This window comes from Orcinus orca, chromosome 9 (assembly GCF_937001465.1).
Source record: "Orcinus orca chromosome 9, mOrcOrc1.1, whole genome shotgun sequence".
NCBI classification, from domain to species: domain Eukaryota; kingdom Metazoa; phylum Chordata; class Mammalia; order Artiodactyla; family Delphinidae; genus Orcinus; species Orcinus orca.
The window spans coordinates 87,552,973-87,572,331 of NC_064567.1; the positions used below are offsets into that span (position 1 = coordinate 87,552,973).

The 19,359-nt window shown below is 34.2% G+C and overlaps 1 protein-coding gene across 1 annotated transcript in view; it reads left to right on the forward strand.

Annotated features, from left to right (window-relative positions):
- KMT2E (lysine methyltransferase 2E (inactive)) overlaps positions 1-19,359 on the forward strand; it is a 98,398-nt gene that overhangs the window by 61,783 nt on the left and 17,256 nt on the right. Inside the window, 7 exon segments of the mRNA XM_004263372.4 lie at positions 2,961-2,999; positions 7,361-7,591; positions 7,710-7,840; positions 9,167-9,284; positions 10,278-10,387; positions 13,445-13,709; positions 14,654-14,752. Of these exon segments, the coding sequence (XP_004263420.2) occupies positions 2,961-2,999; positions 7,361-7,591; positions 7,710-7,840; positions 9,167-9,284; positions 10,278-10,387; positions 13,445-13,709; positions 14,654-14,752 (993 nt within the window).

Consider the following 19,359-nt stretch of genomic DNA (forward strand, 5'->3'; position numbering starts at 1 on the left):
CAGTAGTTGTGGCACACAGGCTTAGTTGCTCCGCGGCGTGTGGGATCTTCCCAGACCAGGGCTCAAACCGGTGTCCCCAGTGCATTGGCAGTCGGATTCTTTTTTTTGTTTTGTTTTTGTTTTTGTTTTTTTTGCGGTACGAGGGCCTCTCACTGTTGTGGCCTCTCCCATTGCGGAGCACAGGCTCCGGACGCGCAGGCTCAGTGGCCATGGCTCACGGGCCCAGCCGCTCCGCGGCATGTGGGATCTTCCCGGACCGGGGCACGAACCTGTGTCCCCTGCATTGGCAGGCGGACTCTCAACCACTGCGCCACCAGGGAAGCCCAGCAGTCGGATTCTTAACCACTGCGCCACCAGGGAAGTCCGGCAGCATGTACTTTTAAATATCTTTTTCATTTTCTAATTTCACCTCCCTGTTTAAAATAAGTCTTGATTCTAGCAGTCTTCACATATGTGTCTCTAATTTTGCTATTCTTCTCCTGTATTTTATTCAGTCTGGACAACTATTACCAAATTCTCCCTCTGATTTCTGATATGTTATCTTTACTTAAGCTGTTCCCTTCATTGTTCAGAATATTCTCTTCTCCATCTTTATCTTTTAAACTCCTACTCTACTTTGAGGCCCATCTAAAGCAGTACTTTTTTCGATGAAATTTGCTATGATGATCTTTCTTTGCATTTCATCATGGCACTTGAACCTATTATTACAGCACTTAAGCACATTTTGCTTTATTTCATTGTTATTTTCCTCATCTCAGATTGTAACTTATACAGAGAAAGTGATTGTCTATTAAGTGCTTTTTACAATTTAGGAACTCGTGTTTAGGTATTGACCTAATTTTTTCATCTACTGCTTTCAAATTATGCCTTCTCTGTTTACTGTATAAAAGTTACTTGGAAACGTTATCCTTGTGTAGTTCTATTTTTAGGTCATCTAGATTAACAAATCTACTTTTTTAATAAAACAGATTTTGCATTTTTTCTGGCTGGAATGACTTTTGGCTATTTAAAATGAATCAATTCTGTCTTGGAGCACATTTTATTTGTTTCAGAATATTGTTGTATATTTAAAAAGAATTTTTTCTCTCTTGTTAAGTTAGTAATACTTGATAAGGGTTAGAAAAAAAAATCCAGGAACTGGGCGTAAAAGATTTAGTTTGCTTTACTGTTAAGTTTTTACTATTATTTGGGGGCAATATATAGTTAAAAATATATAGCAGAAGGATATATCTAATTTCACTTTTTATTCAGCCTGTTGTTATGGCTAACTGTTAAAAATGTGAATGGAGTTAACAATAGACATTCTGGACAGATGACATTTAAAAAATACTCATAAAACCCTATTAAGGTATTGTTGGTTGGTGTTTTAGCACTTTAGGGCTTTGGCATGAAGCGTTAACACTGTTAATGACATGGATTGTGTATTGTGACCCATATATTAGGATTTTAATTTTTTTTTAATTTTTTAAATTTTCTAATTTTACTTGAATTTTTCAAACTTGATATTAAGTTTTTCATAAAACTATGGTCAGCACATATTACTTACTTATGAATGTTCTATTTTTCTTTCAGTGTTTCCTCTGTAAATCAAACTTGCATCTTCTTTCATCACACTTCAAATTCTTCTTTTGTTTCAGCAGCACAGCCATTATCTAGGTTTAAACATCTTTAAGTCATCTTTAGTCTTTGACATTCAGAGTTATTGTCAAAAGCACTATTGATTTTTCCTTGGGAATGTCTCTTCAGTATACTGTTATTTTTCTTCCTTTTTGCTTCTATAAACCCAGTCTACGCCCTTATTACCTCTAGTACAGTAATATCTTCTTTAATTTCTCCAACTTTATCCTCTTTCTACTTTAGTCCATTCTGCATTTGGTTCTGACATTTTCTGTGAATATCGTTTTTATTATCCCTTCTTTGCTCAGAGGTATTTCATGGATTCCTCCATCATAGTGAAGAACATACGGTATTTAAGTCAGAATCTTAAAATGTGACTTTTTAAATAAGGCTTTCATGACCTACTTTTACATTTTTTTTAGCCAGTCTTACGTCATAACTATTTTCAGTAGGTAACAAGTGCGGTATATTAGTTTTTCTTTGAGTGTGACATATTTCTTCCTATTGCGTGCCATCTTTCATATTTCTTTAGTACCAGAATTGTATTTCTTTCAGTTGTCCACCTGTCTGAACATATCTATTCTCCATAGTCCTAGCTCTTTTTCTGTGTTTTACGTGAAGGTTCTTTGCTTCTGCTGCTGCTTCTCCTTCTCCTCCTCTTTTTAATAAAACTTGCTGTCTTCCAACGTATAGTTTGCACACAAATTTGGAACTTAAATAAATTAGGAACTATATTGCTTACTCTAGGTTTAGTGTTCGTAAGTCTCTCGAAATAAGAGTGTACACTTTGGGGAGTGGAGTGGTGAAGTAAGTCTTAGATAACACGTTAGGACTTGGCAGATTAGAGAGCTCCCATTCAATATTTACTGAGTAAGTACAGTTCTTTTCACCATAGTGCTTATAATTTGAGTCCCTACTAGTAAGTGCTCAAGTATTACTCTCTAGTTGACTTAGAAATTAAAGTAATAACAAAATTATTTTAACCCACCCCAAAACTTGGCTCATGACTTAAAACTACTGCAATATTTTTAATACCTTCCAACTTTTATCAAATATTTTTCCATGATTGTAATATTGAGCACACAGAAAATTTAGAAATTTTCTTAGCATTGTATCTTATACATATTTTCATGTTATTACATAGTCTGTATTTATTTTTAATAGTAGTACAGTGTTCTAGTAGAAGACTTTACTTCAACATTCCCCTAGTTCTGACTGTATTGGTTATTACCATATTTTGTGTTATTTATGCGACTTCAATAAAAAGCTTGAGTGAACTCATTTTTAAATATTAATTATATCCAGTTTTTAAAAAACTAACTCAGAATTCCATGTTATTTCAGGCCTTTCGTGAAGGATCTAGGAAATCATCAAGAGTTAAGGTAAACACATTAAATTTAAGCCCTTATTATCAGTTGTCAAATATCTAGTGGTTAACTAAGTGGTTGCTTGTTCATAATAAAGTAAATTATGCTGTCTTAGTTCTGTGTCATTTTATTGCTTATTATCTTTACCAGAAGTGGGACCATAGAGAATTATAATAGGGTTAATATACCACTCTTGGAGTTTATTAACACTGTTAAAACATTAAACAAAAGGAGATATATAAGTAATTTCTAATAGTAAAATTTCTAATACTAAAATTAAAAATTTTCATTTATCATTATATTCCGTGTCTCCAGTACCACTAGTATTCTAGACATAGAAATGCAAAATAATATTTGGAATTTGAAATTTCGCTCTTTTGCAGAGTTGGAATTCTAGTGATTTAGTTGTCAGTAGTTATAAAATATTATAAAATCACCATAGATTCACCGTGTAAGTACAAACTGGTCACTTGTGCCTTGAATTAATTAGAATACATCCTCAATGTTGTAGATGCCAAGATTGCTGAGAGAAGCAAGCCCCCCCAGCTGTGCCTCCCCTTAAAAGATAGGTTTCTGTTGGATCACGGAGGTCAACTATACAGTGTTATTCTAACTTTCTAGGTTAGGTAGTAAAGGAGAATGAATATCTCAAGTTGCCAGATATTAAAATAGGATGTGGGAAGCGTGTTAGAATACATCTGTTGTCCCCATAGTATAAAGTGTAATCATTATTAATTATTCCACATTCCTGGAAAACAGATCATTAAGCAGCTGTCCAATGATTATTCTTGCATAGTTTTGGAACTCTTTCTTAAGAATGTTAATACATGGTGTCACTCAGCATACTGCAAGTCCAAAGTCTTATAAAATGTTCTGTATATGTTAAAGTTGGGGGTTTTATATTTACTATATTAAACTTGTATTTATGGGATTTTCTCTGACACCAGAATGAAGAGGTCTGAAAAAGGGTTTTTTATTAAGCTGTTGGAACTATTGATACTCCAGTGGTTGTCCTTTTTTCCCATTTTATCTAATCTGAATAGCAGGCTTAATGAGGAAGGAGCATCTTTTACTTAACTGAGATATTTTCATTTATTACGTAAAGAAGTGACAGATTAAAATTTGAAAAATGCTTTGTTCACCTTTGAAAATTTTTCCGTTAACTTGAATATGTCTTTAAGATCATTACATTTCTAATAAGTAATTCTGTCATATTAAAAAGGCTCAAGAGATATAGAAGAGCTGTATTGAAGAGAAACCAAGTTAGTAGAGGATTTATTTGGGGGTGGGGAGGGAGAGCAAAAAAAAATTAAAAGCTGAGAAGATTTCTTTAATAAAGCTGATGAAAACCTTAATATGTAGTGTCATATAGGAGAAAGACAAATACTGTATATTATCACTTATATGTGGAATCTAAACAATAAAACAAATGAATAAGTAGAATAGAAACAGACTCACAGATACAGAGAACAAACCAGTAGTTACCAGTGGGGGAAGGGGTGACAAGGGCAAGATGGGGTTAGGGGCTTAAGAGGTACAAACTACTATGTATAGAATAAATAAGCTACAAGGATAATAATAATAAGCAAAGGGAATATAGCCAATATTTTATAATCACTTTAAATGAAGTATGATCAATAAAAAATTTTGAATCACTACATTGTACACCTGAAACTAATATAATATTGTAAATCAGTTATACCTCAATATATAAACAAATAAATAGGGGTAGTAAAAAAAAGTGATTGTAAACTTTTGTGTCTGTATATAGTATTTGAAAAACATTTTTGTATTATATAAGCCATATTCACTATAGAAAATTCTGAAAAATAAAAAAAGAATAAAAATAAATAAAGGCCCAAAAATATGTGATGTTTCATATTTGTATAAAAATCTGTTCTTTATCAAGTGGTCATTATAATGTAGAATATATAATTCCGTAAAAGATCAGTTGGTAAAAGAAACCTACCCCTATCAAATAGTTGAGCAACTTACTATCGTTTGTTTCATTATAGAAAAGAATACTTTTTGTAGTAAAGATGAGTTACTTATATGGAAGGTGGACTGATGGTAAATTTTAGTAAGTGTTACCATACACATGTACATGTCTAACAGCATATATAAGAATTTTCATGAAATCTATATGTGATTTTTAAATTTCACAGTTATGGTAGGTTGTACACATTATAGAAATAATCTATCTTCTCATAAAGGTGTTCCGTTCTGTAGAAAAATTGATGAACAGCATTTGCAAACAACTAAATTGAAACTTCTTGTGTTAATAAATCCATTATAAATTTGAATTATGCTATTGATAAGATATATGTTTTTGTTATCTGCATTAATTGATTTTCGTCCTAAGACTGCAAATAATTAATTGAGGGAGTCCAGGCTTTAATAAACTTTTTAAATGTGTGGTAATTATGCCTTTCTCTAAGTTGCATTCCAATGAGAAAAGGATTCCCTTTTTGTTTCCTAAAACCTATTGAGAGGTTGTAACTTTTCACTGCTTGGCATTTAGCATTCTTTTTCTTTTTTAAAAAAATTTTTATTAGAGTATTGTTGATTTACAATGTTGTGTTAGTTTCTGCTGTACAGCAAAGTGAATCAGTTATACGTATATCCACTCTTTTTTAGATTCTTTTCCCATATAAGTCATTACAGAGTACTGAGTAGAGTTGCCTGTGCTATACAGTAGGTTCTTATTAGTTATCTATTTTATATATAGTAGTGTGTATATGTCAATCCCAATGTCCCAATTTATCCCTCCCCCCTTTCCCCCTTGGTAACCAAACCATAAGTTTGTTTTCTGCATCTGTGACTCTATTTCTGTTTTGTAAATTAGTTCATTTGTACCATTGTTTTAGATTCCACATACAAGCGATATCGTATGACATTTGTCTTTCTCTCTTTGACTTACTTCACTCAGTCTGACAATCTCTAGATCCATCCATGTTGCTGCAAATGGCATTATTTCGTTCTTTCAATGGCTGAGTAATATTCCATTGTATGTATGTACCACCTCTTCTTTATCCATTCATCCATCGATGGACATTTAGGTTGTCCATGTCCTGGCTATTGTATATAGTGCTGCAGTGAACAATGGGCTGCATGTATCTTTTCGAACTATGGTTTTCTGCAGACGTATGCCCAGGAGTAGGATTGCTGGATCATGTGGTAACTCTATTTTCAGTTTTTTAAGGAACATCCATACTGTTCTCCATAGTGGCTGTACCAATTTACATTCCCACCAACAGTGCAAGAGGGTTCCCTTTTCTCCACACCCTCTCCAGCATTTATTGTTTGTAGAATTTTTGATGATGGCCATTCTGATTGGTGAGAGGTGATACCTCATTGTAGTTTTGATTTGCATTTCTCTAATAATTAGTGATGTTGAGCATCTTTTCATGTGCCTCTTGTCCATCTATTTAGGTCGTCCGCCCATTTTTTGATTGGGTTGTTAGTTTTTTTGATATTGAGCCGCATGAGCTGTTTGTATACTCTGGAGGTTAATCCCTTGTTGGTCACCTTGTTTGCAAATACTTTCTCCCGTTCTGTAGGTTGTCTTTTCGTTTTGTTCTTGGTTTCCTTTGGTGTGCAAAAGTTTTTAAGTTTAATTAGGTCCCGTTTGTTTATTTTTGTTTTTATTTTCATTACTCTAAGAGATGGATCAAAAAACATCTTGCTGCATTTTGGCACTTAGCAATCTTATCTTACAGATTTTAATAGGGGGTATGAGGAGGAGCAAGCACTTAAGCTTAAAGGTCTTTATTTTGTGAGACATTTTATTCTCATGTTGAATTTATCATGTGGACAGTTGATTATAGATCTTGGAATTATACAAAATTAAGATATCAAAGTATATTTTTATTATAAAACATGTTAAAAGTTGAAGTATTATATCAGAAAATAAGTTTATACTTAATATGTAGTATGTATAGTTTACATAATAATTGCAAATTTATTCTGGTTAAATAGAACTGTGAGTACAGAGTAGATATTGGCAGTCTCAAAAAAATTATTACACGCTATCTTTTTTTAACCGTTAGCTGACAGTGACTCCAAAGTTTTGGGTATTTTCAGTTTTATTGAAAGCCTCCATTTGGCTACAGTAGTGAAGCTTAAATTTCTGCTATTCAACTTAACTCTGCTTCCTTCAGTTTTCCAACTCGTGTGTCTGGCATCAGTATAAAAATGTATTAAGCTGCTCACTTATGGTCTTTTTTTTTTTCTTTTTCCTACTAGGACCAACTTAGAAAGCCTATCATTATTTCTGGTTTATATTGTATTCTTTTATATAGATTGTCATATTTGTGTGTGTGTGTGTGTAAATACTTAAAATCCAGATATTAATGCTTAGTTTGCTATGATTTTAGGGCTCAGCTCCAGAGATTGATCCTTCGTCTGATGGTTCAAATTTTGGATGGGAGACAAAAATCAAAGCATGGATGGATCGATATGAAGAGGCAAATAATAACCAATATAGTGAGGGTGTTCAGAGGGAGGCACAAAGAATAGCTCTGAGACTGGGCAACGGAAATGACAAAAAAGAGATAAATAAATCAGATTTGAATACCAATAATTTGATCTTCAAACCTCCTGTGGAGGTAAATATATCATTTGCCAAGAGATGATAAAACAAAAACCTTTTTCTACTGTATATCTTAAGTACTTAGACTGAAAGCAGTCTGGTTTTAGTTAATCTCAACTTTTCTCTGATTGTAGAGCCATATACAAAAAAATAAGAAAATTCTGAAATCTGCAAAAGATTTGCCTCCTGATGCACTTATCATTGAATACAGAGGGAAGTTTATGTTAAGAGAACAGTTTGAAGCAAATGGATATTTCTTTAAGAGGTATATTCATTTTTTTCTCCATGTTTTCTGTAGTTAAATATTGAATTTTTGGCTATTTTAAGCACAAAGCTATTGTTTATGTGTATTTTGTTTTCTAAGGGATTCTTTTAATATTTAAAACTGTAGATGCAGATATATTCCTTAATCTCTTTTTTAAAATTAATTTATTTTTGCTTGCGTTGGGTCTTCATTGCTATGTGTGGGTTTTCTCTAGTTGTGGCAAGCGGACACTACTCTTTGTTGCTGTGTGCGGGTGCCTCATTGCGGTGGCTTCTCTTGTTGCAGAGCACGGGCTCTAGGCACGCGGGCTTCAGTAGTTGTGGCTCACGGGCTCAATAATTGTGGCTCACGGGCTCTAGAGCACAGGCTCAGTTGTGGCACATGGGCTTAGTTGCTCCGCGGCATGTGGGATCTTCCTGGACCAGGGATCAAACCCGTGTCCCCTGCATTGGCAGGCGGCTTCTTAACCACTGCGCCACCAGGGAAGTCCCTATTCCTTAGTCTCTTACCCATCCCTATCTTGCTGACACTCCTAAAACAATCTACTTCAAAGATAAACTGTAGCACTATAGGTGGACATTAATGAAAAAGTCTGATTACCTGAGATTATAAGGAACCCTTTCCATCTAGGACTTTCCTAATTCCTTATAATTGCTAGAACCTGCAAAGACCACTGGTGACCACGTCCTTCTTTTATCAGAGGATGTTAGATTTGGTCTTACGTTATTGTCACCACTTTCAACTCCGACTTTCTTGGTACTGGAAGGACTTTGGAGCCTTCTTCTATCGTTTGTGATTTTGGGGGTGGGAATTGATGTGATCTTGTGATAGCCATTGCTTCCCTGAGGTCTAGAAATATGTTTGCATCTCTAGGGAAATAACATTCTCAGCCTATATGCTATAATTATTTAAAATATTTCATATTGTTTATAACTGAGTTACTTAAGTTATGAAAGATATACAAGAATCTTTCCCTTTCGTATAGCAGATTTGATCTGAAACAGTGCTGTAAATCAAACACGTAAATGCACTGATAGGAACTTTAATGGCATCTCATTATGAATCCTTATGTAAAGGCAGTAATCACTCCCTTTTTATCATTCTTTGTAAATTTGAATTCCCACCTGAATTAATTATCTTTGGTTTAGGTAAGGTTATATGAGCAGGTAAAAATCTTATTAGCATGAATTAGCCTAGTGGTTAAGAATGGGTTCCGGTATCAGACTGCGTATATTCAAATCTTGGCCTCCCTACTTACTATGAGTCTTTTAGAAATTTCTTAAATTCAAAATGTTAATAGTTTCTAATGCATTTCTTTTTTTGTAGACCATACCCTTTTGTTTTATTCTATTCTAAATTTCATGGTCTAGAAATGTGTGTTGATGCAAGGACTTTTGGGAATGAAGCTCGGTTCATTAGGCGTTCCTGTACACCGAATGCAGAGGTAAGCTTATAGAAATCCTTTGGGGAGGCAGGGGTAGGGAGTGTGTGGAATCTGAGTATTAAGCACAAAAAAGTCTGGTGGCCTAAAACAGACCAACAGTTTTTAGTTGTTGATGCATTTTATACTGCCCAACATCTTTCCATTACGAAAATTTAGGTGATAACTGGCTGTGAGGTCTCAGGTTACTTTGAGCATTGAAGAAATTGTGATGTTACTTGTAAGAGAAAATACTGGACTTCTCTGTTTATTCTGGAAGCTCTATTTATGAGTCAAATATATGCTCTGATTTGATGAAGGTAGATGACGAAGCTGAAAACTAAAGTAGATTTTATATGTGCTAGTAAATTGTTTTAGAAGTGGTGTATAAAATAATATTTCTGGTTTTGTTTTTCACATACCAAAATAAATGTTTTCTAATTATATAATGTTACAGTTAAGTGTAGGTTTTGAAGCAAGACTTACAGATTCATGTCTTCTTTTTGACGTACTAGCTTTGTAACCTTGTCTGTGCTTCAGTTTTATCTGTAAAAAGATGTTATGTGGACTAAAGGAGTTAATACATGTAGAGTACCTAGAACAGTGTATATCACAGAAAAGTGTAGTGTTAAACTATACTTTAACTATATATTTATAAACTGTACCATTAATGCGTTTCATTAAATCAAAGATGCCATCACTTGTAAAACTCCCAATTCCACAGATTTTAAAAGGGGAAAAAATATGCACCATAGAATTGATGAAATAGAGTTATTTTCTTTTCGATGCTCCTAGAGCCTGCATCAAACTTGCATAGATGTGTACCTCCTTCCCAGTTGATAACCACTGATTTAGGTACAAGTCTTGTAATTAATGGCATATTTTCCATGTTGTATTTGTGAATTACTTTGAAAAGAATAGTTTTCAAAATTGCAAGATGAGATGCTTCTAAAGGTAGAAAATAATTTATAGAGACATATATTTATGGAAATACAAAATTATTCTTTTAACTAACAGGTGAGGCATGAAATTGAAGATGGAACCATACATCTTTACATTTATTCTGTACAAAGTATTCCAAAGGGAACTGAAATTACTATTGCCTTTGATTTTGACTATGGGAATTGGTAAGTTCAAGTCTGTAAATATGATACCTGTTGTTTTGAAATAATTCCTTAATGTCCTTATAAAAATGTAGGTATTGTCATTACTTCTTTAACTTTCTATTTTTATTTACCATTAGGCAATTAAAAATACTTGGAAACGAGCATTCTGATATCAGCTTCCATTACAGCATGGTTGCTTTGGTCTTCCAGACTTTTCTTATTGTAATGTAATGCTCATAGTATAATAATTAGTAATCCTAATTGAGCAATACTGACCTTGTTTATGTGAGAATTTTTTCCTTCTTTTCTTTCTTGTATTTTAGGTAGAGTGTAGAGTTTTACTCATTCAATTAATTTGGTTAATCAGTAGAAATGGATAATTTCACTTATTGCCCCTCAGAAGAAAAGAAATTGTGCCAAAGTTTCTTTGCAGTATAAATTGAAAGGGTTTGTTGGCGATCGTACGAGGAAACTCTGAGAACTGTTGTTCTGAAACACTAAAGAAGAGTTGATTAACACTAAGAAAAGTTAATTCTGAGTAGAGAAACTGCAATTTAAATTTTAAAAATTTTACTGTAAAAAATAGTAATACAGAAGTCCATGTAGGGAGTTCCCTGGTTGCCTGATGGTTAGGACTCTGCTTTCACTTCTGTGGCCTGAGTTCAATCCGTGGTCAGGGAACTGAGATCCTACGAACCGCGCGGCCAAAAAAAAAGTCCATGTGCCTCATTTCCAAATTAAGAAGCAAAACATTATCCATTAAAGGCCCATATGTTTAGCAGCCAGATTGCGTCTATCCCTCTGTCTTTTACCAGAGATAACTGCCATCTTTAATTTGGTGAGTTTAACATTTTTATGAGTTTAACATTTTTACTATGTCTGTAGATGTCCCTAAATAGTATGGAGTAGTTTTGTATATTTTAAAAATTTATGGAAATTATAATCTGTATTATTTTGCATTCATCTTTTCTCATTCATTACTTTTGTGAGATTCAGTTCTTTTGTTATGTGTAGCTCTAATTCATTTATTTTCACCGCTGATGGCATTTATCCATTCCACTATTGGTGGACCTTTAGATTTACAAAAAATGCTGCATGTGTACATGTTCTCTCCATGATAGGGACGTAGAGGTGGAATTGCTGGGTTGTAGAATGTGTACAGCCTCAGTTTTTACCAGACGTGGGTGAATGACCAGTTTATACTCCCATAGCTTTATTCCTTGCAACACTTCTTTACTGTACTTTAAAAATCGATGTTAATCTGTGTGAGATAGTATCTTTTTATATTTGTAATTACCATCTTCCATGATTATTTTAAGAGCCCAAAGATCCTTTTATGTATTCATTTGTCATTTGGATTTCCTCTCTTATGACTTGTCTCATCATCTGTTCATTTTTCTGCTGGGTAGTCTTTTTTTTTAAACCGATGTGGGTGGAGGCACTTCTTTATATATTCTATAATCTTTTGGGTTATAAGGATTTCAGTTCATATCCTCCTGTATTTTATTTTTAAGAGTTTGTGTGGTATCCATTTTACATGCAGACATTTTTAATGTCCATTATGTTTTCTGTCAATGAAATCCCTCTTCCTTCAGTATATGCATCTCTACTTGATTGTTGGAGTCAGATTTATCCTGATAACTAAAGTGTTTCCTTTTTAGCTCTTTCTCCGCCCCCCCCCCCCCACCAAGGTGGAAAATTGAGCATAATAGCTCTTTGCTCATTGCTTTGGGGGACTGTTTCCCACAGTGGTTAAAAATATAAGCTTTTTATAATCTGACTCTCTGCTTTCAAATCCTAGCTCGGTCACTTATATTAGTTATGTAACCTTGGACCAATTTTGTCATCTCTCTCTCCCTCATTACCTCATTATAATATGAGAAAAATAATACCTAACAGGAATATTTCGAAGATTGAGTTGACACATGTAAAGGGTTTAAAACCATTCTTGATACAAAATAAGTGCTGAATAAATATTAGCAGTTGTCATCATTATTATTTGCAGTTCTGTTGTCCTAAAATCAAAGAAAATATCTAGAAAAAGTTTCCAGCTAGTTTCTGTTACTGCCTGATTTGGAGAGGTGAGGGGTAGACCATGATGTTTGAGTTCTACCCCTGATTCACAGAATTAGACAGTTTGACTTGTAGCTTTCTACCAGTGTTGAAAGTGAATGAGTTAGGCGTATTAGAAACTTGGAAAAGTAAATTATTTTTTATTATGAACAAACTACTCAAAACATGCAAAGTGGGAGTCTTCCGTTATTATTTAACTCTGGTTTGGGCATTCAGCCTATATCCTAGAGATGAACTGACTCTTGGTGGTAGACAAGAGGGTAGAGAGTTAAGAAATACTGAAGAGCTGAAAAGTGTGGGCTTTGGACTCAGACCTGTATTTGAATGTCATCCCTACCACTTAATGTGTGACTTTGGACAAGATACTGACCTTCTGAGCTTTAATCTCATCCGTAAAATGGGAGTAATAATTATCACTACTGTGAAGATGAGAGGTAGTGCAATTATTTTTCAAGCTTCCGTTTATTTGAAAGAGGGAATACCTAAGGGCAAAGGCAAACATGACATTCAGTTTTTTCAAGGTAGCTTTTCAAAGAACCCTGGTTATTGAAATCATTCCTTAAAGTATAAGACAAACTAGTTAAGGTTTGGTATTTATTGTACCTAGCATTTTTTATTTAGGTCAGATTTAGAGTATTTTATCATAGTCTGCATATACACTTTATAGCACTCTGAGGTAACCTGGGGTTTTTGCCTTAAAATATGCCATGGTATCATTTGACTTAAAAAGACTCAGTTTTAATTTATTGGAGTTTTTTCCTTCTGTAACCCATCACTGGTTATCCTTATGATTATGACCAATCTCTGGTCAGAAATCAACTTCTAATTATTATATTGTTTTTATGAGAAAATTTATTTTGTCATAGTTATAAGGAATGAAAATTAGCGAAAACGATTGCTTATAATTAGTAATAGCATACAGTTTTGTGGAGGTGTAGCTTAAAATGGATTAGAAAATATTACAGTCTATATCTTGAACAAATATTTAACTGGTTTTCTTTCCAGTAAGTACAAGGTGGATTGTGCATGCCTCAAAGAAAATCCAGAGTGCCCTGTTCTGAAACGTAGTTCTGAATCCACGGAAAACATCAATAGTGGTTATGAGACCAGAAGAAAGAAAGGAAAAAAAGAAAAGGATATTTCAAAAGAAAAAGATACACAAAATCAGAATATTACTTTGGATTGTGAAGGGACAGCGAACAAAATGAAGAGCCCGGAAACTAAACAGAGAAAGCTTTCTCCTCTGAGACTATCGGTGTCAAATAATCAGGTACTGAACTATGCTCTACTGAATCTTGATGAAAGAAGTTCAGAGAAGAAAATTAATTTGTCATATTTTATCCTCTTTTTTGTATAAAATGGCTTAAACTTTTTAAGTCATTCTCTTATTTAATGAAGTACTTATAAATGTAAACTACAGGTTCTGCTAGAATTTGTACAATATTTGTTAAACTTTTAAGAAACAGCTCACCCAGCAAATCCTTGTAGAATTGAATACAAGATTTTCCTTAAGACTGGGTAATTAAAAAAATTCTTCCAGATGGCACTGTCCTTATGTTTGTAATAAATGTTCTTATTTAAAGTCTTAAGCCATAATGATTCCTTTCCTTTAATATTTGGGACATAATGAAATCAATTCTGTAGGGGTGGACATATGATTTTTGAGAGGAAGTTATTTTAAAAACACATAAGATAAATTTGAGGAAAGAGTTTAGCCTGTACTTCCGCTTCACCAGGAAGTATTTTGTTATATGCCCTCTAAACAAATGGAAGTTAGTTAGGCGGGACCTTTTAAATGTGAAGATTAAGTAAGCTTTTATTCGTCTCCAGTGTCTTATCTTCTAAGGATAGTTTCCCGTAAGTGTTAAATTGAACAAACCTTTATTAAGCACTTGGTATTTGTAGGCACTGGGTTATGTGAAATAATTTATATGTTTATGTGTTGGTAAGAATATAAACTTAAGGCTTTGCGGACTCTACTGATAAAGAACATTATTGACTAGAACTTTGAGAAACAAAATTATTTGATTGCATGATTTTGAAAAGTTTCCTGAATTAGGAACCAGTTTTAAGTTTCTGAAATGGATTTAAGTACTCTTGTAATTTTTATGTTTAATTAGTTCTGGTTGAAAGACATTTAAAATACATGGTTCTGTGCCTCTAGTTTGTAGATGGAGTAGTAGTTTCTATAAAGCAGTCATTTCCATCTTTCAGGAACCAGATTTTATTGATGATATAGAAGAAAAAACTCCCATTAGCAATGAAGTAGAAATGGAGTCAGAGGAACAGATTGCAGAAAGGAGAAGGAAGATGGTAAGTTGGAAGGCCGGTAGCAGCTTCCTTCTGTCACTTGGGTTTTAGTGACACTGCTCGTCCCAAAATACTTGCTGCTGCCTTTAGGAGGGCCTTTACCTTGTTCTTTGAAGTTAGCAAACATGATGTGTCCCTGAGCATTTCTATTTGGCTTTGTCATTACCATTCAAGTAACTTCCACTAATCTTTTGTATTTTCACTGTGTGTTCATTAGACAATTTAGAATTTCTGACATTTAAGAAATAATTTTTTAACATTTTTGAAGCAGAGTACTATTAATTTTAATGCCAGAATTACTGTTCAAAATGTTTTTCATTAACTAAATGTATCCTTTCTCTTCATAATTTAATGTAAAACAAAAATGGAATTTTAAAGCTTATAATAGCACTAAATAAATGGCTTATGCGAAAAAGAAGAATACCCACTGTTGGCAGCTGCTATTTTTACATCTCATATTGCTATCACAAAGTAAGGTTTCCATTAAAATAAGGTTAGTATTTACACTCCCTGTACTATTTATTTGAAATATCTTAACCTGTATAAAAACTAGGACAAGATATTTTCTTAAAAATCCATGGTAATTTAGCAATTGATACAATGTCTAGGCCAGTTAAGAAGACATTAAGATATAGTTTGCCTTAAGATTTGAAAATGACTTTATATACCAACTGATGATCTTAGTACGGGCTTTCCCCACTCCCCTTTATTTTATATGCTCCCTTGTTTCCTGTTTTAGTGATTTTCATGTTGTATTTCATGGAATCTCAGATGTCATATACTTAGCAGTAGGATCTTTGGATTTTGGTCATTGTAGGCCTGCTTAAATGTAACTCTTATTGCCTTGATGGTCATTCCTCTAACACTGATTTATTGTTGATGTTCAAAATTGCAAAAGCAATGCAGAACTGTTTCACAGCCTCAGGATTTCAGAAGCACTGCTCTGATGGGACAGGGTAGTGTTAGGAACAGGAGAGAAGAAAAACAAATATAGGAGAAAATATTGGAGGAGGTTGCTTATAAAGAAAAAGGAGTTCTTCCTCTAAAAGGAATTATCTTGAACCTTTTTCAAGATTGGGTTACATCTAATAAATTACCTGTACCTAACCCAAATTACCTATGGCCCTTTCTTGACTAGATGTTCAATATTGGCCAGTTCATTCCACAATTGCCACAGCCTTGTCTTTGCAATAATCCTGCAGAAACTTTTAGAAGATCACTTTAGGGTATGAGTGGTTTCTGTATGAGGCATGCGTCTGATACAAATACGGCTTTAAGGGCTATAACAATGCTTTTGGGGGGAGAGAAATGAGAGGAAAAAAGAAAATTCAAACCTGGAGGTTTGTTATATGACTCTGGGGCTACTTTTAAAATACTTCCTTCTTTCAGTGCTGAGAAAGTTAGTGGAACTTAGAACATCCTCATTTTGAGATGGCAGAAGGAAAGAGAAATGCCTTTTTGTTGAACATGATGGAACTTTGGATAGGTAGACAAAAAGGCATACTTGGGAATCCAGTTTTGTCCAGATTTTGTCTACTAGTATGCTATATTAATATAAATGAATACTTCATGTTTTTATATCTGTTTTAGCATATTCATTTTAATATATGCCACTAAGGTGGTTGTGCAGCTGAGTATTTTTCATGGGAATAAACAAATGTAAATATTTAGAATTTGGTATTTTGAAGGGATATGAAATATTTTTTATTGAAGTATTGAGGTACAATATTGTATAAGTTACAGGCGTACAACAGTGATTGTTTTTAAAGGTTATACTCCATTTATAGTTATTATAAAATATTGGCTATATTCCCTGCGCTGTACAATATATCCTTGTAGCTTATTTTATACCTAGTAGTTTGTACCTCTTAATCTGCTACCCCTATACTTCCCCTCCCCCCCTTCCCTCTCCCCACTGGTAACCACTAGTTCATCTACATCTGTGAGTCTGCTTCTTTTTTCTTATATTCACTAGTTGTATTTTTTAGATTCCACATATAAGAGGTATCATACAGTATTTGTCTTTCTCTGACTTATTTCATTTAGCATAATGCCTTCCACATCCATGTTGCTGCAAATGGCAAAATTTCATTCTTTTTTTATGGCTGAGTAGTAGTCCATTGTGTGTGTGTGTGTGTGTGTGTGTGTGTGATATACATACACACACATATATATGTATATTGGTCACATCTTTATCCATTCATCTGTTGATGGACACTTAGGTTGCTGCCATATCTTGGCAATTATAAATAATGCTGCTGTGAACATTGGGGTACACGTATGTTTTCATTTAGTGGTTTTCTTTATACACTGAGAAGTGGAATTGCTGGATCCTATTTTTAATTTTTTGAGGAACCACCATACTGTTTTCCTTAGTGACTGCACCAATTTACATTCCCGCCAACAGTGTATGAGGGTTCCCTTTTGAAGTAAGTATTTAAAAATCCTTGGCTCCTTAACCTGTAGCCTTCAAGTTCACTGTAATGTTGTTAGTTATAATTGCTGTGTTTGCCCTGATGTTTTAATTATAGAATTTTTGCTATACTCAAATGACTAGAATGCAAAAGCATGCATCCTAGAATTCTTAAGCAGTTGGTTTGGCCCCTTCCCACTCCCCAAAGTATTAGTATTTGTGGGTTGAAATATTTTGTTTTGAAAAGTTTAAGTACTCATCAGCCTTTATTACTCCAGTGTTTGCCTTTTATATTGGCTATGTTAACATCAGTAATTGGAAAGATAGGTCAACTCCTGAGAAACTTAGGTCAAACTGATTTAAATTTTCTCCTGTGATGGGACAGACTTTAAAGCATTATAATAGGAGATACCAGTTCTGACGTGTATCTATGAGATTGAAATATAAAAAGTCAGACTTTCCTCCCAGATAAGTACCATGTAATGTCCAAATTCAAATATACTTCAGCCCATCCTTTTGTAGTATAGCTTGAACCATATGAAATTGTTGATTTGATAGTTTTTATCTACACAAATGGCAGTTCCATATACAACCTAATATTAGCATGTTGCTCAGTCTCCAAAAATAGCACAGGTGATTTATGTAATTTGGTTGCTACTTTGTTCCTTTTGTTGAGAGTGGAAGATAATATCTCTGCCTTCGAGGGCATTTAGAAAACAGTTACAATGCAGCAGGAAGTGTGGTAAAGGAGATATATGACAGGTAACTTATAGCTGGAGGGATCAGAGGTCATTTCATGAACTAGGTAGAATTTACCATTACCTTATGATGTTTAAAATCACATTTGGCTGGAATTATAGGCTGTTTTTTTGGGGGTGGTGGTGGTGAGGAGGGATATAGGAAAATAAGATTGGTTGATTGTAGATCACATGAAATGCTGAATGATGATTTCATGAAAGAATACTCAAATCATTAGGGGGCCAGGGTAGAAAGCCATTCTTAATATTTTCCTTTTTCCTCCATTATATTTTGTCCTCTCCTTACAAAAGCTCACATGTGGCTAAATGGTATGGAACTGAATAGATGGTTATTAGACATTTTCTCTTTAACTAGTAAGAGATACTTCTTTGGCAGTGGGTTGGAATTGACTTGGGAGAATCTTAAGCTGAAATACAGTGGGTTGAAATATAATAATACGGTAAGTTGAAATACAGCAGGCTGTTTATACTCACCTGGTTTCAAAACCGGGGTACTACTGAGTAGACTCTCCCAGGTCCATGGTAGTTGAGTTGAAGTTAGGTGGCCATAACCTTGTCAGAGGTTAAGTGTACAGAAGGGGGTTAGATATTGAGAAGCTCACCTTATTTTGATGAACAGGTGATTGATTAAAAATATAAAACCTTAGAAAGATTTAAATTCAAAAGGAGGCTTGCTTCCCCTCCTTCACCCCATTTATAATGAAATGAAAAGAACCTCCTTTGTAGTATCTTTTAATATATTTTCAAAATAACTTTCCACAACCTTATGGAAAGAGTACTTGGGGAATATAGTCTTGGTAATATTTGATGGCCTGTTATAGTCAGATTGCTTAAACTGGAGTCCATGCAAGGTGGTTCAGGTGGTCTTCACATGTAGGAGGATAGAAATTTGAGACCAACAAAAGGATATGAAGGGATAGTCACCTAGCTATGAGTTTCTTAAACCTGTCAAGCATCTAGGACAATCTAGAATCAACTGTATATCACCAGAATATAAACTACGTAAGGGCAAGGATTTGTGGGGCTCATTGCCTTAGCCCTAGCTTCTAGGGGGAAAAAAAGGTCTGGCTTTTATAAAAGTAGGTGGTCTATAATTGAGCTTATTAGATGTTCCTGGCAGCCATTTGAGGAAAGCTATAGATACGCCCATGAGTGTGAACTAAATGAAGCTTATAGTCCAGGCAGGATAGGATGCAGGATTCCCCACAATTTTCTCAGGCTTGATCCTTCACATCAAAAGGTATTCCATGGAACTCTAATTAGATGTTTTGTGAAAGAGAGAGCTTTGTAGCCAGCTGACTTTAGTAAACAGTATACCTTGTCCCCAACTTCGAGATTTCCAGTATACATGGTGTTTGAAACCTCTTGAGAAGTTCGGTTTATGTCAGCATTTCCTCAACCTGTACGTCCTTGCAACTTGTTTTTCTGTAGTGACACCT